The sequence below is a fragment of the Anas platyrhynchos genome, chromosome 5, assembly GCF_047663525.1.
Source record: "Anas platyrhynchos isolate ZD024472 breed Pekin duck chromosome 5, IASCAAS_PekinDuck_T2T, whole genome shotgun sequence".
In the NCBI taxonomy this organism is placed as follows: domain Eukaryota; kingdom Metazoa; phylum Chordata; class Aves; order Anseriformes; family Anatidae; genus Anas; species Anas platyrhynchos.
The window spans coordinates 30,688,844-30,714,410 of NC_092591.1; the positions used below are offsets into that span (position 1 = coordinate 30,688,844).

The 25,567-nt window shown below is 48.7% G+C and overlaps 2 protein-coding genes across 5 annotated transcripts in view; one reads left to right on the forward strand and one right to left on the reverse strand.

Annotated features, from left to right (window-relative positions):
• NLRP3 (NACHT, LRR and PYD domains-containing protein 12) overlaps window positions 1-2,270 on the reverse strand; it is an 11,649-nt gene extending 9,379 nt beyond the window's left edge. Inside the window, exons 1-2 of one of the 2 annotated variants that reach the window (XM_005029957.6) lie at window positions 1,889-2,024; window positions 1,638-1,740 (exon numbers count right to left, since the gene is read on the reverse strand). Coding sequence is in view for 1 of the 2 variants with exons in the window: in XM_005029958.6 (XP_005030015.2) it covers window positions 1,889-2,174 (286 nt within the window). In the remaining variant the exon portion in view is untranslated. Of the gene's footprint in view, window positions 1-1,637; window positions 1,741-1,888 lie in introns of both variants that reach the window. The other variant, XM_005029958.6, reaches the window with a different exon arrangement.
• Window positions 1,267-19,716, forward strand: CEND1 (cell cycle exit and neuronal differentiation 1). 3 transcript variants are annotated; one of them, XM_027458399.3, is made up of 2 exons: window positions 1,267-1,481; window positions 14,869-19,716. In XM_027458399.3, exon 2 carries the CDS (start codon window positions 15,046-15,048, stop codon window positions 15,436-15,438), a length of 393 nt encoding a protein of 130 aa, XP_027314200.1. In that variant the 5' UTR covers window positions 1,267-1,481; window positions 14,869-15,045; the 3' UTR covers window positions 15,439-19,716. The 3 variants fall into 3 exon arrangements, with proteins under 3 accessions (XP_027314200.1, XP_038035660.1, XP_038035661.1); XM_038179732.2 differs by lacking the exon at window positions 1,267-1,481 and adding an exon at window positions 1,488-1,646; XM_038179733.2 differs by lacking the exon at window positions 1,267-1,481 and adding an exon at window positions 10,164-10,261.
• The last annotated feature ends 5,851 nt before the right edge of the window (window positions 19,717-25,567 follow it).

The following is a 25,567-nucleotide window of genomic DNA, read 5'->3' on the forward strand; positions in this document are numbered from 1 at the left end:
AGCTACCTATAATACAGAATTAAAATCCATACAGCAGACAGCACTAAAAACAAGGGTACATACAAGCTCCTTTTTGCTGTACCCACCCAGCCTGGATGCCCTGCTCAGAGCTTCCTATTGTGCCATCCTCCAGCTGACTGGGCATCAAATAGGTCTGGGAACAATTGCATCCTTCAGGAAGCCCAGGGCTCATCCTGCTCCTTCCTGAGGATGCTGCTGCTGCTGAGCCCCTGTGCTCCCAGGCACAGCAGTGGAGCTTGCAGCAGGGGCTCCCCAGAGCCAGGGATGTTCCTGTCCCTGCATGCTGTGAGCCCAGGGGAGGAGGAAAAATCATCAGCATGGTTTTTACGGTTCCAGTTTCCATCTGACCTTGAAGGAGCTGCTTTCACCTTGCTGCATCTTGAGCTGAAGCACTGCTTGCTGTGCTGGCACTCTGCTTCCTCTTACACTCACCTGCTATTTGTTTTATGTTTGCTTCAAATGTGGGCAGATGTTTTTTTCTTTAAAGTGGGATTTAAGCAGTCTGGGTATTTTGATATAGCTGAGATGCACACCAGCATAGCCAACCTGTGCATATTGGCCCCTCTTGCAGCAGTACAATCTCTTAAGATGCCCAGGCTCCCTGCAAAATCACATTTAGCTGGTCAGTGGGTCCTCCATAATTGTATGGAGAAAGATGGACAAATACTGCACCCTTATTTCCTAAACAAATCAAGCCAAAAGAGCTGTAGATAGTCCCAGGACCTGGCCATGGGTAAAAGCAAGGTTTGACCCCAGAGATGTGAATGTGAGGACTGTGGCTGGAGGAGGTGGGGGCTGGGGCAGCAGAGAGGGACAACGATGATGATGACGACTTGCTTTTAGCCTGGGAGGATTCAGGGAGAAGGGAAGAAGAGCTGGCACAAACCCACCCCGTTATGCAGTGTTTTAGCTTCCTCCCCTGCCCTGTGCACGGCATCTCTAGCAATATAGCTTGCCACCCCTTGTGGGATCATCATTCTCAGAAATCCGTTATCCTGGTGCTGTAAGCCCCCAGATCCTCCCCCCCTCCCTCTCCATGCACAGAAACATCCCAGATTACCAGGCTGCCCCCCTCCCGTTCTGCCCAGTACATTTCCCCCTGTTTGTGGCTACAACTTGCTGCAAACCCAGGCGGGGTTTGGTGGAGCAGGCAGGGTGCTCATTGCTGCAGGGACAGCCCCAAATTGCTCAGCCCTGAGAAATGTGGGTGTGGGACAGAGCTGGCATGCCTCATTCCCCTCACCCTCCCTGTCATCCTGTCCCCCTCCACAGTCCCAGCCCTTCCTGCCCTATTGGAGCATCCTCCCCCCTCCCCTGCTCTCCATCTTCCTGCGGTCTGCAGAGCTGCATTGTGGGAAACTCCCAAGTTTTTTCCAACCCCCCCTTCCCTCTGCCTCCCTCCCTCTTCTCTGCGCAAGAGCCAGCTGCGAGGTGCGACTCGTAGGGCCGGAGGACAGGAGGTAAGGGCTGCTGCTGCTGCTGCTGCTGCTGCTTTTTCCCCTATGCCCACCAGCACTGGGGAGGGGGCAAAGCTGCCGGGGTCCCTGGCTATCAGCCGAGAGCTGTGCGGTGTCTGTGCTGCGGGGTGGCTCAGCGACACAGCCACGCAGATCTACCTGCTCAAGGTGAGTGTCCGCCTCTCTGCAGCTGCATGCGACGGAGGCCAGGGGCTGCCACGCCGGGAGCGAGAGCGCCTGCCCGCCTGTTTTTTTTTTCTCCCTGTTAACAAATAACGATGTTTTTAACCCAAAGCAGCGAGGGGCTGCGAGCAGCCCCCTTCCTCGCACCATCCTCCTGCTCCCTGAAGGTCAGGCAGCCAGAGGAGGAGGCATTTCCGCAAAGGCAGAGCCCGCCGGCCTCCGCGTACCTGCCGCAGCCTCCAAGCGATGCGCCAGGCTGGCCTCACCACGACCAGGCTCCTTGCTTCCAGCCTCCGGGGAGGCTGCAGCCCCGGGATGGAGGCTGGGGACCTGGTGCTGTTCCGGAGGCAGAGCTGGCTCCGGGCATGGAAAACCAGAGCCGGCCGTGTCCCGGAAATGGTACAGGCGGGAGGAGGTCGCTGCGGCGCTTCGGTCTCGGCAGGAAAACTGCAAACCTCCCTGGAAGGCTCTCAGCAGGCTTCCAGCTGGGTTTCCTCTCCTGTCCGCCCGCATGGTGTCATTCGTTCGCCCTTCGCTCTGTGTCGATGCGTTAAAAGCGTGTTTAATCTCTTGCAGTCCTGAGGCAGGAGGCTATGCAAAGCGAGCGCTGCTGCTGCCTCCTTTTCTGGGCTGTGGGTTTTTTTTTTGGGGGGGGGACAACAGGGGGGACAAACATCTCCTGTTACAAATGGATAGCCTTTGATATATTCCCCTGCGTTGTGCTGGAAAGCCTTTTACAAAGGAAAACCTGCCCAAAATAAATAAAATAAGCACAAAATGGAGAGCGGAGTGGCAAGGCTGCCTATTTCAGGCTCTGGGGAGAAGAGCGCACCAAATGAGCAGGGGGAGGAGGACACCTGGGCTTCACAGTGTGTACAGCAGGCATGAAATGCAAGGGGGGGTGTCTTGGGAATGTTGGTCTGTCCTTGCCCCTGTGCGCATCTGTGCCCCATGTGTTTGCACTGACCTGTTGCTTTGTTCCCTGCTCCTATGCGGGGTCTCAGTGACCATCAGGTGGGGGAAGGAACCTGATTTTTATTTGGGAATCAAGGTCAGCCTGGGAAAACTTCAGCAGTGGGGTGATAGGAAGAAGCCTGGTGGCAGCCCAGTTTTCTTGGGTGGGGCTTGGGCAGGATGCTGTTGGGAGAGGGAGGATGGACAGGGCTGGATGGAGCTCCCTGCTCCGTCTCGGGACTGACCTCCAAAGCCTGACCTTCACAGCTGTGACCTTCAGCAGCTTCCATCTTCCCTTAGCCACAGCACCTAAAACTAGCCCCTCACCCATGGTATTGCTGCAGAACAGTGGGAGAAAAATCCAGAATTCCTCTGAATGCATGTATTCATCCCTCGGCTGGCAGACAGCCACGACCGTGGGCTTGCCTGGGTGTGCTGGCCCCATCCTTGGGGAGGGGGGGATAGGGGTAGGAGAGCTCTGAGCAAGCCTTTCTATGCAGGATGTACTTGGGGTGTCCTTCCCCTGATCCTATCCAGCTTCTGCAGGTGGCAGGGAGGGAGAGGAGAGTGCTCGGGTTTTGGTGGGGGGCATTTCCCCGCAGGGTGCCAGGAGCCTCTCCAGAAGGTCTCTGCTGAATTATTCCCCATCCGCCTGCAGTGGCTTCTTATGTTTCAGCTGCAAAGCAACAGCTTTTAGGCTGATGCCTGCAGATCTGCAGGCCGTGAGATTCGGACCTGGCTCTGCTCATGCAGATCTGCATTCGCACGTCTGTGATCTCTTTACTGGCCACAGCTGAGATGCAAAGGGGTGATGGCAGGAGAACCTGGTGCAGTCCCGCATCCATCAGAAGGATTTGTCAGGGTGCCCATAAGATTAAGAGAGCTGTCAAATTTGCTGCTGCTTACTGCAGTGCCTGGGGATATTTTACTGTGCCAGAGGCAGCCCCCCCCACACCTTTTTTTTTTCTTTTCTTTTTTTTTTTTTTTTCTTTTCTGCTTCTCTGTTGCATTTGAGTAAGAAATGGTACTTGCTGACTGTCAGGATGGGGCCTTAACAGCAGCACTGGGAAGGTAGCATGCACCATTGGCACATTGCACACTACACACACAACCAACCAAATAAAATCCAGAAAGGCAGAACTGCAAAGCTTGGAGGAGTTGAATGAGCTTGGGTGATTTGTTAGGAAATCAGACTTTTTGCATTCGGGTGCTAACTCCTGGCTCCTTGAGGGGGGCAGCACCTTGGTTTGGAAACACTTGTCCTCTCGGCTAAGGCAGCTTCTCAAGTGCTGGAAGGTTCAAGGTGAGAAACTGGGCTTTGTGGTGGGGGCAGCAAGGTGTCCGCTGTTCTCTCAGCGGTGGCAAGGAAGCAGAAAACATTTGCTGACCCCACCACAAGGTTATTCCTGAGATGGCATTGCAAAGCCAGCGTAGTATGGCAGAAAGCTGAGACATGGGGAGCTGCCCAGGGTAGGATATGGGTGTGCTACAGCAGTGTGGGATGCAGGCTTTGGTCTCACAGATCAAGGGCACGAGTTTCAGCAGAATGAGCCCAGAAGTGTGCCCGTCAGGCTGGCGGGGTGATGGCTGAGGTCTACATCGCTGGCTTAGCATCTTCTGCTGCATCTCCTGAGTTGCTCCCCCTTGAAACTGCTCCCAGGGCTTCAACCCGTGTCCTGCCAAATAATGCTGTGGAAGGAAACTATCCTGGCTGGAAAGCACCTCCTTTGTTCCCCCCAGACTTCTGTCTTGGGGTGAGCGGTGCTCAGCCTTGCAAGCTAAGGCTTGGGTTCTAATAGCTTGTGGTTTTGAATGGTAAGAGCTATGGTCTTTTTCCATTAGAAGAAACAGAGATATGAAATGAAAAGCAATGTTTGACTCTGCATCCAAGGGGGATGCAAGCCCCAGGTTAAAGCTAGGGCAGAACACAGCCAGGCAAGATGCTCTGAAACTCTTCTGGTTATCTCGGTCCCTCTCTGGGGGTCTGTGCACTGTGCCATGACCCTGTAAAGCCGGGCTCTGCAGCACAAGTCCTATTTCCAACCTAGTCACAGCAAAGTATTCTCAGATTCTTATTCTAGAAATGGTTTTGCTGTAAACTGTGGTTGATAGCACAGCTGTTTCAGCTGCATCTGAGGGCTGGTGGCAGGTGACCAGGCAGGTGACAGCTTTGCCATGTGTGACTTCTCCTGCAGGAGAAGCACAGGTTGGGTGCACAATGGGTCTAATGCAGTGAAAAGTCCAAGACAAAATCTTTTATTTCTTGGTGCTGTTTTGGTGCTGCTTTCCCTGTTCCCACCATGTCCTGGGGCAGCTGCAAGTCAGGCCACGAGAAGAGGGTTTTGTCTTGGTTTTGTATGTGTATCAGTGCAGGGCACCAGGCAGTGAGCGTTTTGGACAATCTGTGCCCATTTGGGATCTGGGATTGAGGAGGGAGGGAGTGGCTTTGGTCAGGGTTTTTTTTTTGGCAGCAGCTTGTGCGTTTTTAACAGAGTGATGGGCAGGAAGCTGTACTGAACGAAGTGCTCTCCAGCCCATGGTGCCACAGAGAAATGGTTGGGTTTGTGGCTGCAAGGTGCCCTGGGTGGGAATTGGTGTGGCAGGAGGCATGCGGTGAGCCCCCTGTGCTCCCAGAGAAGAGCAGGGTGGGACAGCAGCCTGCCTCCCTTTCCTTTTGGCACTATGGGTTGAAGGGCAGGGTTTATACCTCTTTTTAGGTCTTTTTGAATTATTTTCACACAGGGTAAGAGAAGATAACAGGGTGAAATTGTGATTGAGCTGTGATTTGGATACTTTTTTAATAATAATAATAATAAAAAAAAAATAAAGCCCTTGGAGGTAGCATGCTGTGTCTCTTTTCAGTGCAAACCTCCATCTCCAAGAATAAAATGTCTGCCACGTCTGTTCTGGCGGAGCTTTGGGATCGGGGCAAGTGTGGCTTGCAGGAGTGATGCTCAGCTCAGATGTCGTCTCCCGTGGAGGCTGGGGACCATCCATCAGCACCCGGGCTGGTGCTGGCAGGAGTCAGGGCTCATCACTGCGTCTGGAGGCTGTGTGGGGATCCGAAATGCTGTGTCACCCACGTGGGGAGCGTGGCCAGGCTGTGTCGGCATCCTTTGAGAGGACACTGGTGTGCGGGCTGCAAGCTGGGGCTCTGCCCCATCTCTCTGCAGTTGCTCGGTTGCTTAGCTCTGCATCCCGGTCCCTTTGCAGATGTTGGACAAGGACAGCTTTGTGGGGCTGTGCAAGCCCCTCCTGTTCCCATACCCTGCCTTGGTGCTGGGTATAATGCAGCTGCTGAGCACCCGGGTGTCCTCCCAGGGAAAGGTGACGTGCCCGTGTGGCACAGATCCAGCAAGGCCATCAGATTTTGGGTCTTGGTGCAGCCGCAGGACTGACGCAGCCGTGGAGCAGAGGCTTTGCTTTGATTTGAAGCTGCTGCTGCCTGTTAAAACACTTTCAGCTCTCTGACGCTCTCCACGTCAAGATTGAAAGGGCTTATTTGAGAGAGAAATGTTTAATCCGGGGCTGAGGGGAGGGATGCGGGGAGTAGCAAACAGCGGGTTGGCAAAAGGACTCATAAATATTTCATCAGAGTGAAGTGGGTCAGCGGTGTTTGCTGTAACTTGGCGCTGCTGTCTCCGAGGCTTTGCTTTGTGAGGGCTGGCGAGCACAGCTGTCTCCCTGCACAACCTGGTCGTAATGCACCGGGGCTGTTAAAAAGCATCTCTGGGAAGAGATTCCTGCTACGGTTGCATCTGCGCTGCGTTTTTATCACATTTGCTGTGCATTGCGTCAGCGGCGGGGGTCCGAAATAGAGATAAAAACCTCCCTGGGGAGATGCCAGCCAAACAACACAAACTCCTGACGTAAAGCCCTTCCAATATTTATGGCAATACTGAAAGGTACTGCATTACCTCATCCATCACCACGGCACCTCTTGGAGATAGGAAAAGGCTTAGTCACGCTACGCTGCCATCACTTATCTTAGATGCTTGTATGGCACCTCACTGCCTTTAATGTGTCTATTGCCACAGCTCAAAAAGGGGGAGAAGGACCATTTGTGCTATAGGGTGCTGGTGAGCTGAAGCACTGGGGTGAAAAATAAAAGCTGCCCAGAGTCATGGGAGGAGACTGGGATGGGGCAGAGAGCTGCATCCAGCTCCTTCCAGCCCTGCTGAATCCCCCTAGTGCAGCGGGGAAACAGGCACACGTCCCCAGGGCACTGCCCAAGGGACAGTGCCTGGTCCCCAGGCTGCTTTACTCCCCAGGCTGCATTACTCAGAGTTCAGAGAAGAAGGTCCATATCCCACGTGTGGTCCCCTTGGAGCCACCAGCAGCTCTTCACTTCCATGGGAGAAAAAGCCTTGCCTATGTTTGGTCTCTTTTCCATAACGTCACACTGAGTCCCTCTGCATGCTTGCAGATCCAGCACAAACCATCAGGCCAGCCTTAACAACTGCTGCTGGCTTTAACCTGATGGATGGGCAGAGCAGTGGGGAAGGACCTCCTTCCACCAAGCTACAGAAATATCTCCACCACCTGTGGTGGTGGTGCAGTGGTGTTTATAGGGAGCCAAGGTCTACGTGTGTGCACGATTTAGCAGGCAACACGGGAAACGAGGCCTCCTTGCTTCCTGCTGAGCACAGCTGCTGCATGAGCTCAGCCTCCCACAGGCCAATTATTCCTTCCCAGTTTGTTCCTTCCCAGTTTGTTCCTTCCCCATCACACCAGCCGTCTGGCTTGATTGCAGGCTGAGGACAAGCTGCCTTGGTGAAAGAGGTGAGCAGGTTCCTAGGATGTCTCAGGCAGGGGCATGAGACAAAAGTCTACTGAACGGCTCAGGTGACCAGCAGGAAAAGTGTGAAGACGTGACTGCTGCTTCTCCTTGGGTGTCCAGAGGCAGTGGGATGCGCTGGTGACTGATACAAACTCTTGGCTGAGCCAACATCCGCAGAGGATAGCAGAGGTGCTGTGTTTGAGCCAGTGGGCTTTCAATGTGAATCCCATGGGGGAAAAAGGTAATGCCAGCCTAGCTGTGAGTCAGCAAGCTGATTCTAATTTCTACCTTAAAATATTTGAAGTGGTTCCAGCCCTGTCTTTAGCAGCTGTGGAGGGACAAATCCTTCTGATTTTTATTTTTATTTTTTTTTAGAGGTGAGATTTTGATATTTTCCTATGTGACATTCACTGGAGATAGCCAGGACTTTACTCCTTCCTGCAGGCTGGTCACTTCAGCCCATGCTCCCTCTTTTTCTTAAATCACCTCCAAGCCACTTTGGTTCATGGGGAGATTTGGCAACGGACAAATTTTGGGAGAAGAAAGGGAGGTGAGAATAGTCTTGAGCTGCAGGACCTGAGGACTGGCACCCCAAACCCCACTCCCATGCCTCTCTGAAGGGCTCCCTTTCTCCAGGGCAATGTTCTTGACCGCAGCCTCTTTCTTCTGCTGCTACAAGATGACAAGTGGCGATGAGCCAGCACTGCCCTGTGGCCAGTAACCTCAGCTGTCTCTGTGGAAGACTTACCAGGAAGACTACCAGGATAGGCCACCTTTTATTTGGCACTTTCATCAGCACATCATGAGCTGACCTTAGCCAGGTGCTCCAGCTGATTTTCCTTTGGCCACCTCAGCCAAGACCTCTTTGGTGATGGTAATGCTCAACATGGCCTTGATTTCTTCCATTGAGGGTCTTGCACAGGCGAGCTCAGTCTCTGATATGACATTGAATGAATTTCCACGAGGCAGTGAAGGACAGAGTTTGGGATGTGCAGAGGTCACACAAAACCAGTGGCAGCACTTGATCCCCCCCAGAAACACCACCATTTTCTAACAGCCTGGTCCCTCAGCTGTTTCATCTCATAGGTGCCTTACCTTTTGTACTCAGAGCAATGAGTACAAAGAGAGCAATTTTTGTTTTGGATTTTTTTTTCCCCTTTTGGGAAAGTTATATTTTCAAGTGCCTCTTTGAAGTGGCCAATTTCTAACTTCCCTCTTTATGTGCACAGTCTGCCACAGGAACAAATTGCAGACTTCAGGCTAAAATTACCTGCTCTTCGCCTACCAGCTGGTGCGTGAACCCGTGATGGTAATTCAGTCCTGTGAGCTGCTTTTGGCAGGTGCAAATTGCACTCGCCAAAGGGAGGATCTGCTTGAGAAGAGGGCCGTTCTCTGTTCCTTAGAAATCTGGTTTGGTCTGAAATGGCCAAACGCAGGTATGGCAGCTGAGGCTTACAAAACCTGCCAGCGGTGTCTGGGAAGCTCTTGAAACTAATTGGTGTTCGGCGTCTGTCTCACACACTGAAAACGTTTTTCCGTGCAGGTTTAAGAGCAATTAACTGAAGGATATGATGAGGTCTCTGAGTGCTGTGCTCTCATGTTCAGAGCTGTCCCTTAGCTTCGGGAAGGAGGGGAGCTGCTCAGCACATCCCCGCAGCACTGCTGGCTGCTCTCGGCTCACTTCCACCTGTATCATGTCAAAGGGAACTGTGGGCAGCCTCGGCTGCACATCTCATCTCCTCACAGAAGACCTCTGTCCCTCACTGGCCAGCACTGAGCAAACTGCTTGCCGTGCCTGGCCCAAGCAGTGTGGAGCTGCTGCTTGGTCCTTGCCATGGTTCTGCTGCTCCAGGCTAAGGGGTTTGGTGGCTGACAGTGGAGATGGGGCAGGGAGAAGCATTAATACTTGCCTAGCCCTAGGGACCCAATTAATTCCCCACCCAAAAGCCAACACGGGTCATGCTACTTAGCTAGGAGTAGAGAGAATGGAGTTTTTGTACTTATCACCCTCTTCTTTGTCTGGAAAAGGCAAACCTTCAGGCATTTCTTTTTCAGACTGGTCAGGATGAAAAAGAACTGGAGGGGAGGTTAAGGAAGAAGATTTGAGGATTTTTAAGGTCTTTTCTGCCAAGTGTGGCTCTCTTGGCATGGCATTGCTAGAGGTCAGGCATGGCCAGTAGCTATTTCTGAGGCTGTTTGCAACCAGAGCACAGCTGGAGTTTGTGGGTCAGCCTTTTTGGTCGCAAGTATAAATTCAGATGCATGACCCCACTGTGTCAGCTGAATTGTCACCTGCTGACAGGCTACAACAGTCTGAGTCAGTGTGGTGTTTGGGGACCCAGTGGAAATGGTTTGCTTTTTCATGAAGGGTGGGTGGGAAACTCCACGTGTGAACCTGTGCTCAGCACTGCTCTGACCCCACACGTCTGTGGGGTGCAGCTTCCCACCACACCCCGCAGCGGCTGCTCCTCCTTGCAAAACTGCTGGGTTTTCCTTCTCATTCGAAATAGCAAGGGGGTGATTATAGGGCTCAGGAATGAGGCCGGTCTCCGCAGAGGGAACAGAACCTATCGGTGGTACCTCACGGTGAAGCTAGCAGTGACTCATCTGCTCCATTTGGTGCAGAACTGATGCAGCTTTCATCTGCACATGCAGGAGGCAGATGAATAGATGCATTTGCTAATTTGATGGGGGGGGAGGCAAAAAGGTGCCCTTCAAGGAGCCAGGGAAAGCTCCGCCTTCCCCTGTTGCTTTGGATGGGACCAGCTCATTGCAACTGGTCAGTCTGCACTGAGCTGGCCTTAATGCAGGAACCAGAACCAGCCCAGGAGGAGTGTGGTGCCTGTGTGCTGCAGGAATTTGGAAGGTTTGTCTGTTCCTTTTTCTCCTTAATTGCTGGTGTCATGGTCTCTGCTCCCCCTTCCCAGCCTGGGGAGGAGCTCGTTGGCTGCCAGCAAGTGGAAAACTCTCTGAAATGGCAAAAATTGTTAAACAAAGAAATAGCATCAGGGAGAGGGAGGGAACAAAGCCTGTTTCTCACAAAAGCCTATTCTCCAGTGCTGCTGTCTGTGTGGGAGGCAGGGAGGGAGCTGGAAGGGGGGGGAATGGGTAGACAGTCAGAGGCAGCAAGGGAGGAATAAATAGTTGTGATCGGCTATGGAGAAGAAAGAGCAAAGGTGGAGAGGCAGGCCATTAGAGAAAAACTTTGTGTGATGGAGTGAATGAGGGAATGGGAGGAGGAGAAAAACCCTCACAGCAGTGCGCACACAGGTTTAATCTTTTTGGAAATGAGGAAAGCCCACATCAGATGGAAAAGAAAGGTGCTACAGAAGTGTTTGATAATGAGCACACTCATGCCCTCGAAAGCACAGGACTGGAAAAGGGAAAGAGAGCCAAAAGGAAATGTATAATTCCCAAGGTAGGGAGTCTGGGAGGCAGCTGATAACACCCCGAGGAGGAATAAGAGCCTTGCTGAAATGGAGCTGCTCAGGATGACTGCCCTGGGTCTGGAGGATGAGGATGGCAGCTACGGGTGGCTGCAAGCCAGCAGGATGCTAACCCTGCTAGCAGTGCCACTGCCACCAGGGGCAGAAGGGGTGCTTCAGCTGCTCGATGCTGTGTGACAGCATCATCCTGACCAAGCCAAAGGGTTTGGAAATGTGCTGGGCAGATCTGTGGCCCAGATTTTAATGCTTTGTGCAGACTTAGCTGGAAGTGTCTGCAGGGGTGGAAGAATGAGGACAAGGTTTTTTTCTTGTTAACTGGGTTTCAGGAAGGCGTGGATGATTTCTTTAAATCAGTGCCCAGTGCATTGCAAGGGGCCAGAGGTGTTTGCTTTGTCCTTTCTCTGTTCTTTCTTGGCTGGATAAGCAGATGAGGCAGGGAGTGTTGGAGTTGTTGACCCGAGGAGACCTGAGAGAAGGTCAGAGTGCCTGATGGACACTGACAGCTTTGGGATCAAATTTGCAGGATGTGCAAATTATGCTACATTTGGAGTCTGGCTTGGCGGGAACAAATAAATGCAAAATGTGTTCAACTGTTCACATAGTCCTACAAGGACTGAAGGACAAAGCTTCCTGGTGGCTAGTCCCACTGGTGGCAAGCCGCTATCAGAAAGCCTCTCACATGCACACTTAAGAATTGCTGATAGTGATTTTTATTATTTTTTTTAGCTTAGTTTGGTTTGTTTTTTAAGGCTTTTAAAACCTTTTCTAATTAGCATAAAGAGCTTGCATTGCTTTTAGTGAAAACTCACTCAGAAACCAAAAAATTCTTTAGTGAGCTATTAGTGATGGTGCAGGGCATGGTCATGGGAAGGGGACCATGGCACAGGGCAAAAACAGCTCCAAGGAGTCTGGAGTCCAGATCTGGTCAGTCAGAGCACAGGGGAAAGGGAATGGGCAATCCAAGGTATCTGTGCTGCACACATTCCTCATTTCTCAGCAAAGAGGTGATTTTTTTCATTCCACAATTTGCACACACACACCACATAACCATGGGCTGCGTATAGCTTTCCTAGGGAAAGCAGAAAACATTTAATGGGAGCATCCTATGATTGCACCACATGTGAGCAGCCCAGCTAATGCACCAGATGTAAACTGAGGATAAATTGCTCCCAAACCAGAGGGGCAGTGCCTTGCGAGTGGCTGTGGAAACACAGCATGTAGGAATATGGCTCTGGATGTACTGAGCAGAAAGTTATGAATGGTCTTTGGAGGCACTGGGAAGGAAAAGGTAAGGAAGGTGGCATTTACACGTGAGCAAGGAAGGGAAAATATCCTTGCTCCTGACAAACTGCGTATGCTTACCCACCAAGATCCGGGCCACAGAGAAGGTCTTAAGCTTGGTGAGCACCTGCAATGGTGTTTGTGTGCTAGAAGGTGCATATTATTATTTATCTATTATTAACTAACATTAAACTATTTAATAATGATTATTTATTTATTTATGAGTTATTTATTATAGCTGATACATCTTCACTGAAGCAGGATGGTATAGTGGAGGTAGTTTGGAAGGACACCCATAGTAGACATGGCACGTGTAGAGCAGCTACATGGGAATTTGTTTTTTTTTTTTTTTTTTTTTTTAAACTGAGTGAAGAGCTGGTTTGATTTATTTATTTATTTATTTATTTTCTTCTGGGAGGAGCTTGAAGATAGACTGAATGGCAAATTCAAGGGAAGACTAGCAAACATCCTGCTTAATGCTGGCTATGAAGCCCTGGGTGCAGATTATTGGTCTCTTTTCATTTGTTTACTTCAAAGGTGGCTAGCTGGGATCATCTAATGTCTTTTGGAGACTTCAGGCCCCGTCTCACCGAATAACTGCTCAGCTAAAAGTCATCTGTCCCAAGGGAGGTGTGTAAGGAGGGTCAGTGAAAAGCCTTCTGGAAGTGCATGTCCTATCCCCATGCTACAGGGAGAGCTGAGATCTCTCTCCTGGTCTGGCTGCCAACCTTTCTGATGGCTGAGAGACATCCCAACCTTTACACAAAGGGACTAAATTTTCAGTAGGGCTACGATAGGGTGGATGTGTTCAGCATGGCTTGAGCATGACTCGGTGCAGACAGATGCCAGGACTACCTTGGGTACTGGAAGTGAAACGACTACCCTTGTCTGGAGCTTAGCACGTGTTATTTAATTTCACTGAGATGCTGATGAACATCTCTTGCATGTTGTGTATCCCCATTCTGAGGCTGCAGCTCAGAACTTTGCTCTTCAGATGCATTTTAATTCAAATTTCAAGTTAAATTTTTGGTGTCATCCAGAACATCAGCTTTCATAGGCAGGAGGCAGGATGGGGAGGAGGTGGCCTGACTGGGATGTGGTCCATATGGGCTTTACCTGATCAGGAAAATATTGTCTGTTCAGGGGAAGTATATAGCATACTAGTATCAAGGTCACAAGCGTGATGCAGTGCGGGACTGTGGACTTGTGTGACTCCAAGGCTGCAGCTCCCCCAGTCAGCTCCAGTTGACCAGCACTGGTGAGGGTGCTGGCCATCATACAAGAAACAGTTCCCAGGAAGACCAGGAGAGAGGGCAGTTTCTCGCACCAAGCAGGAAACTGTTGTCTGGTTTTGCTCTGAACCCAAACCTGACATTTCTGAGTAGGTTTCCTCCAGACCAGCATTTCTGCCTACGTGGAGATTAAAACACAGCATTTGTTAGATTATTTCTCTGAAGAGGCAGCAGCACAAAGCACTGCTGTCACCCTAGGACCTTCTCCGTCTGTCATTAAAGGAGAGATCTGCCCTCTGAGCCATTCTGGAAGAAACATCTACCTGTAGGGGTTCCTGAGGAGCCTCTTTATTTCTAAACCCAGACAGCTAATAAGCTCATATTTCACTTAGCAGGCAGAGCACTCTCAGCAGGCCCCTCCAGCACCGAAGGTCAGCGGGGAGGTAATGAAGCAGGTGACTCAGATCTGACTGCTGCCTCCTCTTTATTCACTATTTCCCAAATCTGCTGTGGTGCTGTTGGAGGCAGCCCGATGGTGAGCTGCCCACGGCCACCTCTCCTTACTCCCCTGCATGCAGGGACGTGGTGGTGGGAGTGCCATCTCCCACCTCGTCCTGCCCAGACTGCTGCCTGGATGATATTTTTGCTGTGTTTTTTTTTTTTTTTCTGTCCCTTTGAAGCCCGCTCTGCCTGCTGAATTACCGGGATGCAGCCGTGCTGTTTACTGCTTTCATCAGCTCCTTGGGGAAAATGGCTCCAGCTAACCACCTGCAGTACAGCTGGCGTCCTGCTCAGCTCTGTAGGCAAGCCCAGCTAACCACTGCAAGGAGGAGACAGGAGTGAGAACTCTCAGCCACCGAAATCTTCTCTTTTTTTGACAAATCCGTGCAGCTGCACTGGAGTCAGTACAACATTTGGCAGCAGCTGGCCCTTACCTTGCCTTACAGTAGCATTGCTGACAGCCTTGCAGCTCTGATACCCACGATAATTGAGGAACTAATCCATTTTAATTATGCAGTCCCTGTCTAAATAGGGAGTATCAGACAAGATCACATTAACCACTTGTTAAACTTCACATGAGATACCGCTGTAAAATGAGAAGGGTAGGGTGTGAGTTATGGGCAGGGAGGAGCTATAGATCTGTTTCTCTGTGGAACAGGACGTTCTCACCTTACCCAGGAGGAAGGCGGCTGTGGTGAGCAAATGAAAATTAAGATTTATTTGGTTGGAAACGAATACATCTGGTCACTGACATAGGGCATTGCATACATGGCTAGGATTAGGTTGTCTCACGTGGACCATGGCCATGGCAGCACTAGGTGATGGCTGGTGTGAATGGTTGGTGTTCTCTCAAGTGCAGGCACTGTAGTAGATGCCTTGACTGCAGCTCACAGTTACTAAAGGAAGAACCAACAGTTTTGTGGTTTTTCTGTCCCTCTCCATTGCTTTCAGCTGGGATGTCACTGCCTTGCTCTGTCTTCATTCACCTCACAGTGCTCTGCTTTCTCTTCCAGGTGCTGTAACATGTCCAGGTAGGACACCACCAGTGTGAACATCATCCCAAGACAGTCACTCCAAGCCATCCCTCTCAGGTGGCTCCTCTGCTTCAGCCAGCAGCCAGACAGAGGTGAAGACCTGGGCTTGCTCCCCTTGTGAGAGGCATCCAGTCACTGCCCACAGCACTCGTAGGGATGGATTCCAAAGGCAACGTCCGAAGTGGAAACAAACCCGACGCCAAGGCCGCCAGCTCTGGAAAGCCAGAAAAGCCCAGCCCTGTGCCTGCCACCAATGCAGACAAGAAGGAGACCCCCAAAGAGCAGCCTGCTCCTGCCACTGCCACCAAGAAGGCAGGCGGCGATGCTGCCATCGTGAACAACCACAGCAACCTGAAACCCAGCCCAGCCGCCACGGAGACACAGGAGGCCACCGGCCAGTCCCCTGACTCTGACCACAAGGGAAACAGCTCCGAGGAGTCACCAGGCAGCATCTTCGACAACATGAAGCCCTTGATCATCATCGGAGGAGTGGCAGTGGCTGCGCTAGCTGTGATTGTGGGAGTGGCGTTCCTAGCCCGGAAAAAATGAAGACCAAGGCAGGGTGGGCTGAGAAACCCAACCTGGCTGTACAGCTCCTTTTGAGACAAATGCATGCAGAGAAATTCTATACATATCTATATATATAGAGCGAGCTAGATAGGTCAACAACAAACACCAACCGCAACTCCAAGAGTCTTGTTCAAGACAACTGTGCCAGTTTGACCCGATGTGGGTAACTCCATGCACTCAGTGTGTTCTTTTCATGTAATATATCTTGGCTTATACCACTGTGTATAGATTACAGCTTCTCCTGATCGGTGTAAATGACGGTGTCCCCTCCCCTCCCTGCTGTCCTCTCTGGGAGACACCCCCACCTCTCTTGCAGTCCCCTGTTCTCAAGTCCAAAGTGTTCTTTGTCCCATCCAGAGTCCCTGCTTTGTGTTTTGGTTTCTGTTTGGTTTGTTTCTAAGTTGGGTTGTGGTGAAGAAGATGTAAGGAGAGATGGAGCCTAGTGAGAAGACCCAGTTCACCTGTCATTGTGTGTAGGGCAAAGTGTGATCTCTAATAGGTCTCGTGTACCTGCTGCTCATCAACCCACCGTTAAAAACCCAACTCCAAAGTGCCCCAGAGAAACCAGGCCAGCTGTAGCTGGAAGCTGCAGCATGGCAGAGCTGAGTAAGCAGCTCAGGACATCACACAAGTCTTTTCACTGGCTGAGCTGCCAACTAGAGAGTGAGCAGAGGGACTGTACCGTGACCGACAGTGCAGGTAGTAGTGTATGGAGATACCTGGCAAAATCCCATGCCGATTGCAGGCAGACAGCAGCTGCCGTCTGCTTGGTTTCTTGCACGTTGGCAGCCTTCAAGATCCCACAGATCAACAAGGTCACGGGGGCAGTGTTCAGGGATAGAGAGGCTTTGTTTTGGATCTAGTATTTCCTAAATTTAGGCTGAGCTTTGCAAGATGCTGTGGCCTCAGCCCAAAATCCCTTAAGGTTAGCTGGACTCTTTATTTCTTGGGGGCTCTGGATCAGGCTGTTCACCTCGTGTTTTCCCACTGAAGGCTCTGGCCTCTCTGCAGATGAGAAGGTAGGAAAACAGGGAGACACAAGCAGGTTTTAGGGGTGGACAAGAGCTGGGACCCGATAAGAAATAACACTGACCTGCTTCACACCAAGGAAACCCTGGTCAAGGGCACTGGAAATCCATCTGGTGATCCTAGGGTGATTTCTCACCTCCCTCCTGTGAGTGGCAGGGATCTGTGATTCCTCTACATCTTGGAAATGGAAACAAATTCCCAATGCTGGGGAACAGCCTGATTTCATTGGTGAGTACCTCAGATCTAAAGCCAGACCTTGCAAGAAGGAAGGCAGGCGACCAGAAGGTGTTCGGTGCATTGGCAGATGACCTTCGCCTGACACCAAGAAGCGGGCAGATCTTACTCTGAGAGTTTCCACTAGGCTATTTTGGGCTTCCGTGCTACTGCAAAAAGGCTCTTTACCTTGCTCTGTGTTTTTAAATTAGGTCAGAGCTCAGATGAGGTCAGAGATTAGATGAGGTCAGAATCACAGGCTCTCTGGAGCTCAGCAGCAGTTGCAGCCAATGGAGTTTTGCATGAGAAGGTGGGGTGAGTTCAGCAGAAATCAGTTAAAGAGCCACGTGACATGTCTTTGAGCCTGGATGTATAAATTTGGTGGGTACTGGGCCAGAGAAAGGCCTTGGGTACTGTCTTTGCAGTACCTGCTTCTGGCAAAATTACTGGATAGCATGGTGGATGTGTATAACCCAATCTGGTAATTCTTCTCTTGGCTCACATCCTAATTTGCCTCCAAATTTGGCCTGATGGGTGCATATGGCTTCCCCAGATAAAAGCCTTTTTTGACACAGTCTGGCCATTCCTATGCTGAGCTTTTTCATCCTCCTCTTTTCCCCAAGGCTCATAAAATATTCCCAAAAGGCACGCAACCTCTGGGAGTATCAGATGCTCTCTTCTGATGAACAACAGGCTGCTTGCAGCTTGAGTTTAATGTCTACCTCTACTTTTACCAGTACAGAGACAGGAGATGGTTATGTTGGGTTCACGGTGGTTTTGGTAAGAGTGCTAACAGCCTCAGGGGAAATCCGGGTAGCTGAAAGCACTCTTCCTCTGTGTTGTGCACATGCCTCCTAGCAGCAGTGCTGGAAGCAGAGGGTCCATGGCTCGGTGCCTCTACAATGCCACTTTTATCTAAAGAACTGATTTCCCCTCGTCCTGTTTTGCAGATGTTTAGTGGTTTACTTTATTTTTTATTTTTTATTTTTTTTTGTGGGTGGGAGAAGGGAGTGCAAGCAACAGAGGAGAGTGAGAGGTATTGGGGAAGCAGAGATGTGAGACAGAACATAACTCAGCAGCAGTCCCAGCAACGCTCCCTTGCAGCAACTGTGGGAGGGCCTTGCAAGAGCACACAGTGGGGCTGCTGCATCTCCTGCCTGCACCTAAACTGAGAGCCTGGGGTGCTACAAAGCCCCCAAACCCCGGCAGCGCCCTTGGTGCATCCTCGTGCCATGCTGGGGTGAGGCCCCGTTGCACACCACCTCCCCCTGCTGCTGCTTGCACCCTGACCTGTGCATTCTGCTTTCCTCATGAGGGAGGTCTTGGTGCACACACCAGAAGCAAATTGCAGTGCAGTGCGGACAGGAACCTCATCTATGTGACTGGGAGGACTGTGCCCAACAAGTACAGGGTAACGTATCCAAACGAGTGGGGTTTGGATACAGGGATGGCTATTGCTGTGCTCCCCTTCCCTCAGACCTCTGGGGAAGAGATTTCAGCTTTTGGCTGGAGGGAATTTTGTAAGAAATTTTACTTATGTTGCCCATGAGGAAGGGAATCCGGCTATCCCTGTTCTGATTCTTGTTTTGCCGAAGTAGGGCTGGTGATTTTCAGACATCAACTTCTGTTTTCAAGTCCTGTCTTCAAAAAAATATTTCTATCTGCCCTGTCTGTTCCTCCCTTTCAACCCCGGATGTGGGATTTATTTTTATTTTTAAAAAAGCATTTTTTTTTTTTAGCAGTCTGTGGCATTACAGATGCAGCATCTAACCATCCTGCATTGGCTAGCATAGGTAGATGCAGGGGGAGGAAAAAGAAACACCTGCCTCATTTGAGTGCTTTTTTTTTTTTTTTTTTTTTTTCTTGCTTGTTTTTTCTTTCTGAAGCGTTTTTGTGGTTTTATTTCCTTGGCTTAAAGTTCAGCAAGGGAAGAGGGGAAAAACAGTTCTCAGCCAATGTGGGCCTTAACCATTTCTGTCCACACCCAGCCCCCCTTGCCCTTAGGGCATGTGGATGGATTCAAGGCCAGTAACTTCATCCACAAACACACCACAGAGATGGTGCCGGGACTGCAGCTCATCCTCTGGGTATGTGACCACGTGCTAGCCCTCGCTAGGCAGTGAACGTGGTTTGTCTTGTCTCATAATGGAACCTCTGCTTACTGCGATCAATTAACACCACCTGCTGTCCGGATCCTTTCTCTGGAGCCCACCTCTTTGGTTTGGAAAAACACCTCTGTCTATGTGTGCGCGTGTGTGTGTGTGTGTGTCTGTACACCACCCTGCCTTGAATATTCTGTGTATGTATGTATACGTGCAGGTTTATATTACTGCAGTCTGGGTAAAGCCACATTCTTTGTAAGGAAAAAAAAAAAAAAAACAACAACACACAAAACAAACCTGGAGATGACCCTTCATTTGTTCCTCTGCATTCACACAAAGTGTCCGTGATGTCTTTTCTGTGCCATTCACATCTCACCATGCAGCACCCGAATTCCTTTTTCTGTCCTGGTTTCTTCTCAGAGCAAAGAATGTATGACGAGCGAACTGCCGAATGTACCATGTGCCCATTGTGCTAGGAGCTCAAAGTCACTGTTCCCCCTCCCTGGATATTCGCGTGGGCTACTTGCTTAAAAATAAGGCACTTTTAGCCAATACTGAACTGTACTGGACTGTGTTGTAGTGCTTTTCACAGTGTGGGTCTAGTGTTGACTTGAGTCAGGTAGATCAAGCGTAGATGCCATACAAGCTCCCAGGCACGCAGCTGGGGCCGTGCACTTCAGTCCTGAATTGCAAACGACATCCTCTTAGCAAACACCTCCTGTTCTGCCTTAATGTGCCAGGCTGTGCGGTGGTTTCGTTTTGAGAAAAAACGTCCAGCGAGAACTAGGCTGAGAAGAGCAAATTCATCTCTCTCAGAATCGAAACGAGATTGAAACCAAATTTGTTGAGAAGTAGAAGGCTTAAATGACTGAACTCGCTGTGCTAAATAAATAGTTGTCTTTTCTCGTACTGAGCACATGCCGTTATTTGCTTGATGTTATTCTTTGTGTGGTGTTTGTGATATGAAGTCCTTCTATTGATATCTCCATGGGGAGAATGAATTAATGCTTAAAACTAGTAAGATTCTGCGCTTGGGTTTTGAAGAGATCTAGATTGCTAGTTTACTCTTGATAAAGTGCAAATTAGAAATTTGGGAAACTGACTTCACAAGTATTGCAGCTTATCTCTAAAACTATAGATTTGGTTATTACACCAGATCCCAGTCTATTTTTAAGGAGCCACACATTTTAGTCAAATACAACGATGTTGTGCTCTTGAGCAACTTTGTAGAAGGCTTTTGATGCTTCTAGCTTTAAGAAAGATGAAATGGGTTACACATCCGCTTCCTCTTTCTCCTGGTTTAATAGACTGTGGTAAGTCCTGCTACTCCTAACAGTTCTGCAGTAGGATGCAAACAACCCTGGAAACAGAAGGATAATGTAGCAGCATTTTTGGGAGGGTAATAATGCATTCTTGTGGCTGCTGTCACACCTCACAAAGCGCTGAGCAGTTGCTTGCCCTGAAGCACTTATTAGCCCCACTAGGTGGAGTGATACAATAAAAATAGGTTTGTCTTTGCTGAATCAAAGCTTAGGGATTGATCCCCCAGCTACCAAATCTAGGGGAATTTTTCCATTGGTTTCAGCATGCTGTGATCAGGCTTTGCGATCTTATCGGCACCAGGGCTATGACTGCAGGTCTCTGTAAAATATAAATGCATTTCAGTGGCATGTTTTACAAACCCGGCCAAAATACTTCTTAGTCTTCTGCTGAGTACAAGGGAAACCTTCTCTAGTATTACCTGAGGCAGCCACGCTTACACTGACATTAGCATTTATGTATAAACAACAGGATAACTAAAACACAAAACCAACCAACCAATCAACCAAAAATACTAAAGCCAGTGAGAGGAGATGAATGATTCTTGACTAAAATTCCCTTCCTTTCCTGGAAATGTCACTGGGTTCAGAAATCTGCCTTTTTCTAACTATTCTTAGAATTGGTTGAAAATATAAATTCTGAGGATTTGTGAAGGAGAAAAAAATGTTCTTGAAGAAATAAACTACATAAGGAAGATAGTAGTAGTAGTAATAATAATAATAATAATAAAAGTCTGACTACGAAGCCATGCAAATTATCCCTTGTTAACTGGATTTCTCAAGTGTTTTTGCTGTCTCTGTTCAATGTTAGAGTTTATGAAGCAAGAAAAAGGCCTGAAGTTTTCCACAACCAACTTCGTGCAATTAAAGGAAATTGCAGGTTTATAATTCAGGCATTTTTAAGGGCGGTGTTCTCTCTTTTCACATGCTCTGTTGTCAAAAAGTCTGAAAATCCAATATAAACCCATTTTGATCCTCCAGTTTGTGACTTTTTGTTAGAGCAGGGATGCTGGTACATCTTACTGACCATACAGGTTTGTTCCCTTCATCGAGGACCCATGGAAGAGCTGCTTTCTGTAGCAGTCAGCAACCACATGGTGTATTTTTCATAAACTGCTACCAGTTCTGCTTTACAAGCTGGGCATCTCCCTTAATGAAGGGGTTGCCACTGACCTGGATAATTAAAATTCTGCATTTAACTTAGTTAAGTTCTTAGTGCTGGAAGCCGGAATTGGGATATTTCCTGATACTTACACTAGAGGTATTTGGCTCTTTACTCGTTCACAGACAAATCTGCTGATGCTGAAGATCTGACCCAGACTGTCAGCACATTTTAGGACTTGTGAGTGGCACTCGATTGACAACTCCACTGCAGAAAGCAGGGAATCCTGAGCAGCAATTTTCTGGGCCAGGGTATGTGGCACCATCTGCGTACTTCAGAATTCATGCTGTGGGTGACAAAGAAGCCAGGAGAGGGTGATATGAGCAGTGTCTGCCTTCTACTGTGGATTAAATTTTGCTGCTCTGTTTTCAGCCCCTATCTATCCCCATGTGGTTCTTGTCCTGCAGTGACTGTTTGGGTCCTATTCCTAAAATGTCTCCTGTCCCCACTTCAACTAGAAATTGGTTCTCTTCCGAATTTCATCTTCTTGAAGTATTACTTAATCATTAATGGGAAGTTATTTTTTAAGGGCAAAGAGCACAGAATATGGCCAATAAGGTCAATGATAGTCTTAGCTCTCATGGTCAATATGTGGTAAAAAAGAGAGTGTACTTCATCTAGGTTCATCTTACTGAATGCTTCTGTCTAGAAGATTGTTCTCCTTGAGCTAGACTATGATTCCTTGAATTTAGCAGCCCAGATGATGCAAGGTGCAGTTGAGGGGACTGCAACCTAACTGAGACACTGGCTTGAAACATGCCCCATGTGCCATTCAGCTTGATTTGGCTGGCTATATTTCAAGACCATTTTTTAGTCTTTTATTGAATCTTGCATTGGTTAGCTCAGATCACATTATCTTGAGTGACCCTGAGGAGTTAAATCTGTGTAGCAGAGGGTTTTTAATGATAAAGACTTTCTTCCTTTCTCATATCATCAGTCCAGCCATGTGACCTGTTTCCTTTTTAAATCCCGAGTTCCTAGACTGTCTGCTCATGCCAGGTCTGCTACAAACTATACAGCTCCACTGGCTTCCAGAGATCTGATTAATTGCTTGTGCTTTGCTGCTGCTTCAGCTACTCAACTGTATTCCCAGGCAGCTCTGCAGATGTGGCCTTTCCACAGCAAGGCAAAAACCACGCCCCAGTGCAGAGGCAGATTTTGGGTTGCCCTACCTAACAGAGCCAAAGTTCAGCCACTTGGCACCTAAGGGGAATGAAAAGACTGTAGTGTAGAAAGGAATGCATGAACTCTTCATTTGCCCTAGCTGCTAAGGCTTGGGGGTCTGAGATGCAAGATATTGCATGCTTGTCTGCCACAGGAGCTCAGCAGAGGATAAAAACCTAGCTGGAAGCTCCCTTTCTGGTCCTTACTCTTTCACATCAGAGAAACACTGCATGGCCACAACTTCTGCTTGGGACTGAAGAGCTGGGGGCTGCCTGCCAGTTGGCTGGGAAGGTGACAGAGCACTGGAACAGGCTGCCCAGTGAGGTTGTGGAGTCTCCTTCTCTGGAGATATTCAAAACCTGCCTGGATGCAATTCTGTGCACCATGTGTTAGGTGACCCTGCTGGGCAGGGGGGCTGGACCGGGTGATCTCTGGTGATCATCTATTCTGTGGTTCTGTATTCTGGCTGCTCAGGAGATGTTAACGCAGTGTGTGCGTACACTATATGTGGCTGAAGCTAGTGCTGCTTTGGTCCTCCAGGTTTTGCACCAAAAATACAGGCAGAGAAGAGAGGTCCTTGAACCTCTCAGGCTGGATCTCAGCTGAAGACAATGATCTGTATTTTTGCTGGCCTGGAAGAATCAGTTCGTGTGCAAGGAACACGCTGCTGTTCTCATCCTCCATTAGCTGCAGGGCAGAGGACACAGAAGACTGCAAGGATTCCTCCGTTTGAGTGGGCTGCTCAAGTTTTGTGAAGTTACACAAGACAACTGGGCCTGGAAAATTTACATCTCATTCAACAAACCATGCTAAAAAGTTGACACAAAGCACACGGTAATAGGACAGATCTTAGTCTTTGGTTTTCCAAATGCATGAGTTTGGCTCTACCCTGCACTGAAATTCTGCTTGCCGCTTTGGGAAGCATTTGTTCTGTTTGGACACTGAGATGCTGTACATGGGGAGACGTGCTCTCTTTGAGGCTATGCCTTTCTGAGTAAATAGATCTTCTTGCTAAGAAATATAACGTGGATTAAATAGGTTCAGACCAACAGCATTTGCACATCTTACTCTTGCACTCCATTCTTTTCCAGTTCATTGTTCCCAGCTTGAAATTCCCAAATTATTCCATTCCATTTTTCTAATTTCTCAAAAAGCAAAGCCCCAGCGCAGGATCCCAAGAATAGTCACTGCTTCTTTCCATCTGTGCGTGATGATGCTCCAGTACCAAAACTCCCAGGAGGAAGAGAGGAATCTTTAATCATGTTTGCAACAGTAAAGACCTGCATTGTATCCCTGGTTTTGCCACAGCAGCTTCAAGCAGTCAAGTTTCTGGGACAATTTGATAAGAACAAGGGTGCCACACAGATTGCCATGTTTAAAAAAAATAAAAAATAAAAATAGAATCATTTGGCTTTATTAAGTTTTGAGCAGCCCTTCTTAAGCCTGGTGCCTTTTCGTGAGTCACTGGTTAGGACCCTTTCAATTGAAATCTTTAAAAGGTGCATTCTCGACTCTCCAGTGAAAACCAGCTCCCTTCTAGTGGTAGGTGCAGGTTGTTTACAAACTTGTGGAGAAACCAAAATTGTAGAAAGGGAACTCGTAGGTCAGACTACAGGGGATTTCTTTTTTTTTTTTCCTTTTGGTTTGCTTTGATTCTATTACTTTGCCAGGGACTGACCCAAAGGACTTGGAAGTCCGATGGAAAGCTCAACCACGAGCAGCAGGGGCATGCCTGCTGCTAGGCTGGAAGCCACCAGCATCTTTCCAGCATCGTTGGTGGGTTTTGTGTCAGCCCCTGGAAATGTTTTCCAATTGATATTAATTTTAAAATGACATCTTGATTTCTTCCCTGTACAAACAGACCTGCTTGTCACTTACACATATTTACCTGTGTTCAACATACAGGTTTGTGTTTTTCTTTTTATTGTTTTATTTTTTATCATTTTTTTAACTTTCTTTCAAAAACAATATGCTGCTAGATACATTTCCTGGAGGGAAATGGACACCTACCTACACACAAAGCTATAGAGCTAATTTATACCTTGTTGAATTTATAATCTTGTCTATGCTTATATGGACACTTTGTATGGGCTGCAGCTCAAACCTTAAAATAGTCAAGAATTTTTCCTTTCCCATATAGTATTCTATTTACTTTGACTTAAAAAAAAACAAGCGTATAAATGCAATAATGCAGGTAGACTAGAAATACTAGATTGAAAATTAAAGTAGTTTAGCTTGTCCCATTGTGACTGACAGTGTTGTATGACACCCAACGCTGTACCCTAACATTTTCCAGGCTTTCTACGTAGCTGAATCTAGTATTAGCTTTGAAAACCCATTGTATGAGTGGTGGGTGGATGGGTTGGAAACGTGTGCTCTCTACACACTGTATGTTACTCACATCAGAAGCTGTATGGCCACTCCATATGCTGTGAAACTGTAAATGATTCCCAATACACCTGTAACTCTTACCAGGATTGTGAGAAATAAACTATATATAGATATCTATATATACATATAGATATATTGAATAATTCCTCATGTGAGCATCTTTGTGTATGTGGTGTGTGAGTGAAAATGGCTATCCTTCCTCTCACTCCTCAGCTGTGGCCATGTTTCCTGCAGGCTGAATATTTGCTAGGATTAGAGATCCCAATATGAACCATAATGCAGGGCAGTCCTTGCCCCGAATCAACACCAGCCTACCCAAGGAAGGTAGGCAAAGAAAGATTATTTTTATTATTCCCAGAGAGAGATGAGGTGTAGAACAGCTAAACGACTTCTTCAGAGCCACCCAGGAAATGCCTCCTGACTCCAATGATCCCCATTCTGTAGGCTGGTCTCCAGTCTTTGCTGCAGTATGAAATGCTCTCCCCACCAAATAAACTCTCTGATTTGCTTGGTTTTGTTTTTAAGTTGGCCTGGGATTGTCCATCCTCACGAGGAGTAAAACGAGCATCCGTCTGGTGTCCGTGTCTGACGAGAGGGGAGGAGGTTTGGCAGTACATGTCACTGCGAATAGCGGCCATCATGCTACATGCTAGCTCCAAACGGGGGCTCTGCAGGTATCTGCAGGCTTTTGGAAGTGAGTCCTGCAAGAACTGGGAAGACAAAATCCC

What these genes read in the sequence shown, in the direction of transcription:
- CEND1 (XM_027458399.3), top strand. Translation starts at nt 15,046, where the DNA reads ATGGATTCCAAAGGCAACGTCCGAAGTGGAAACAAACCCGACGCCAAG.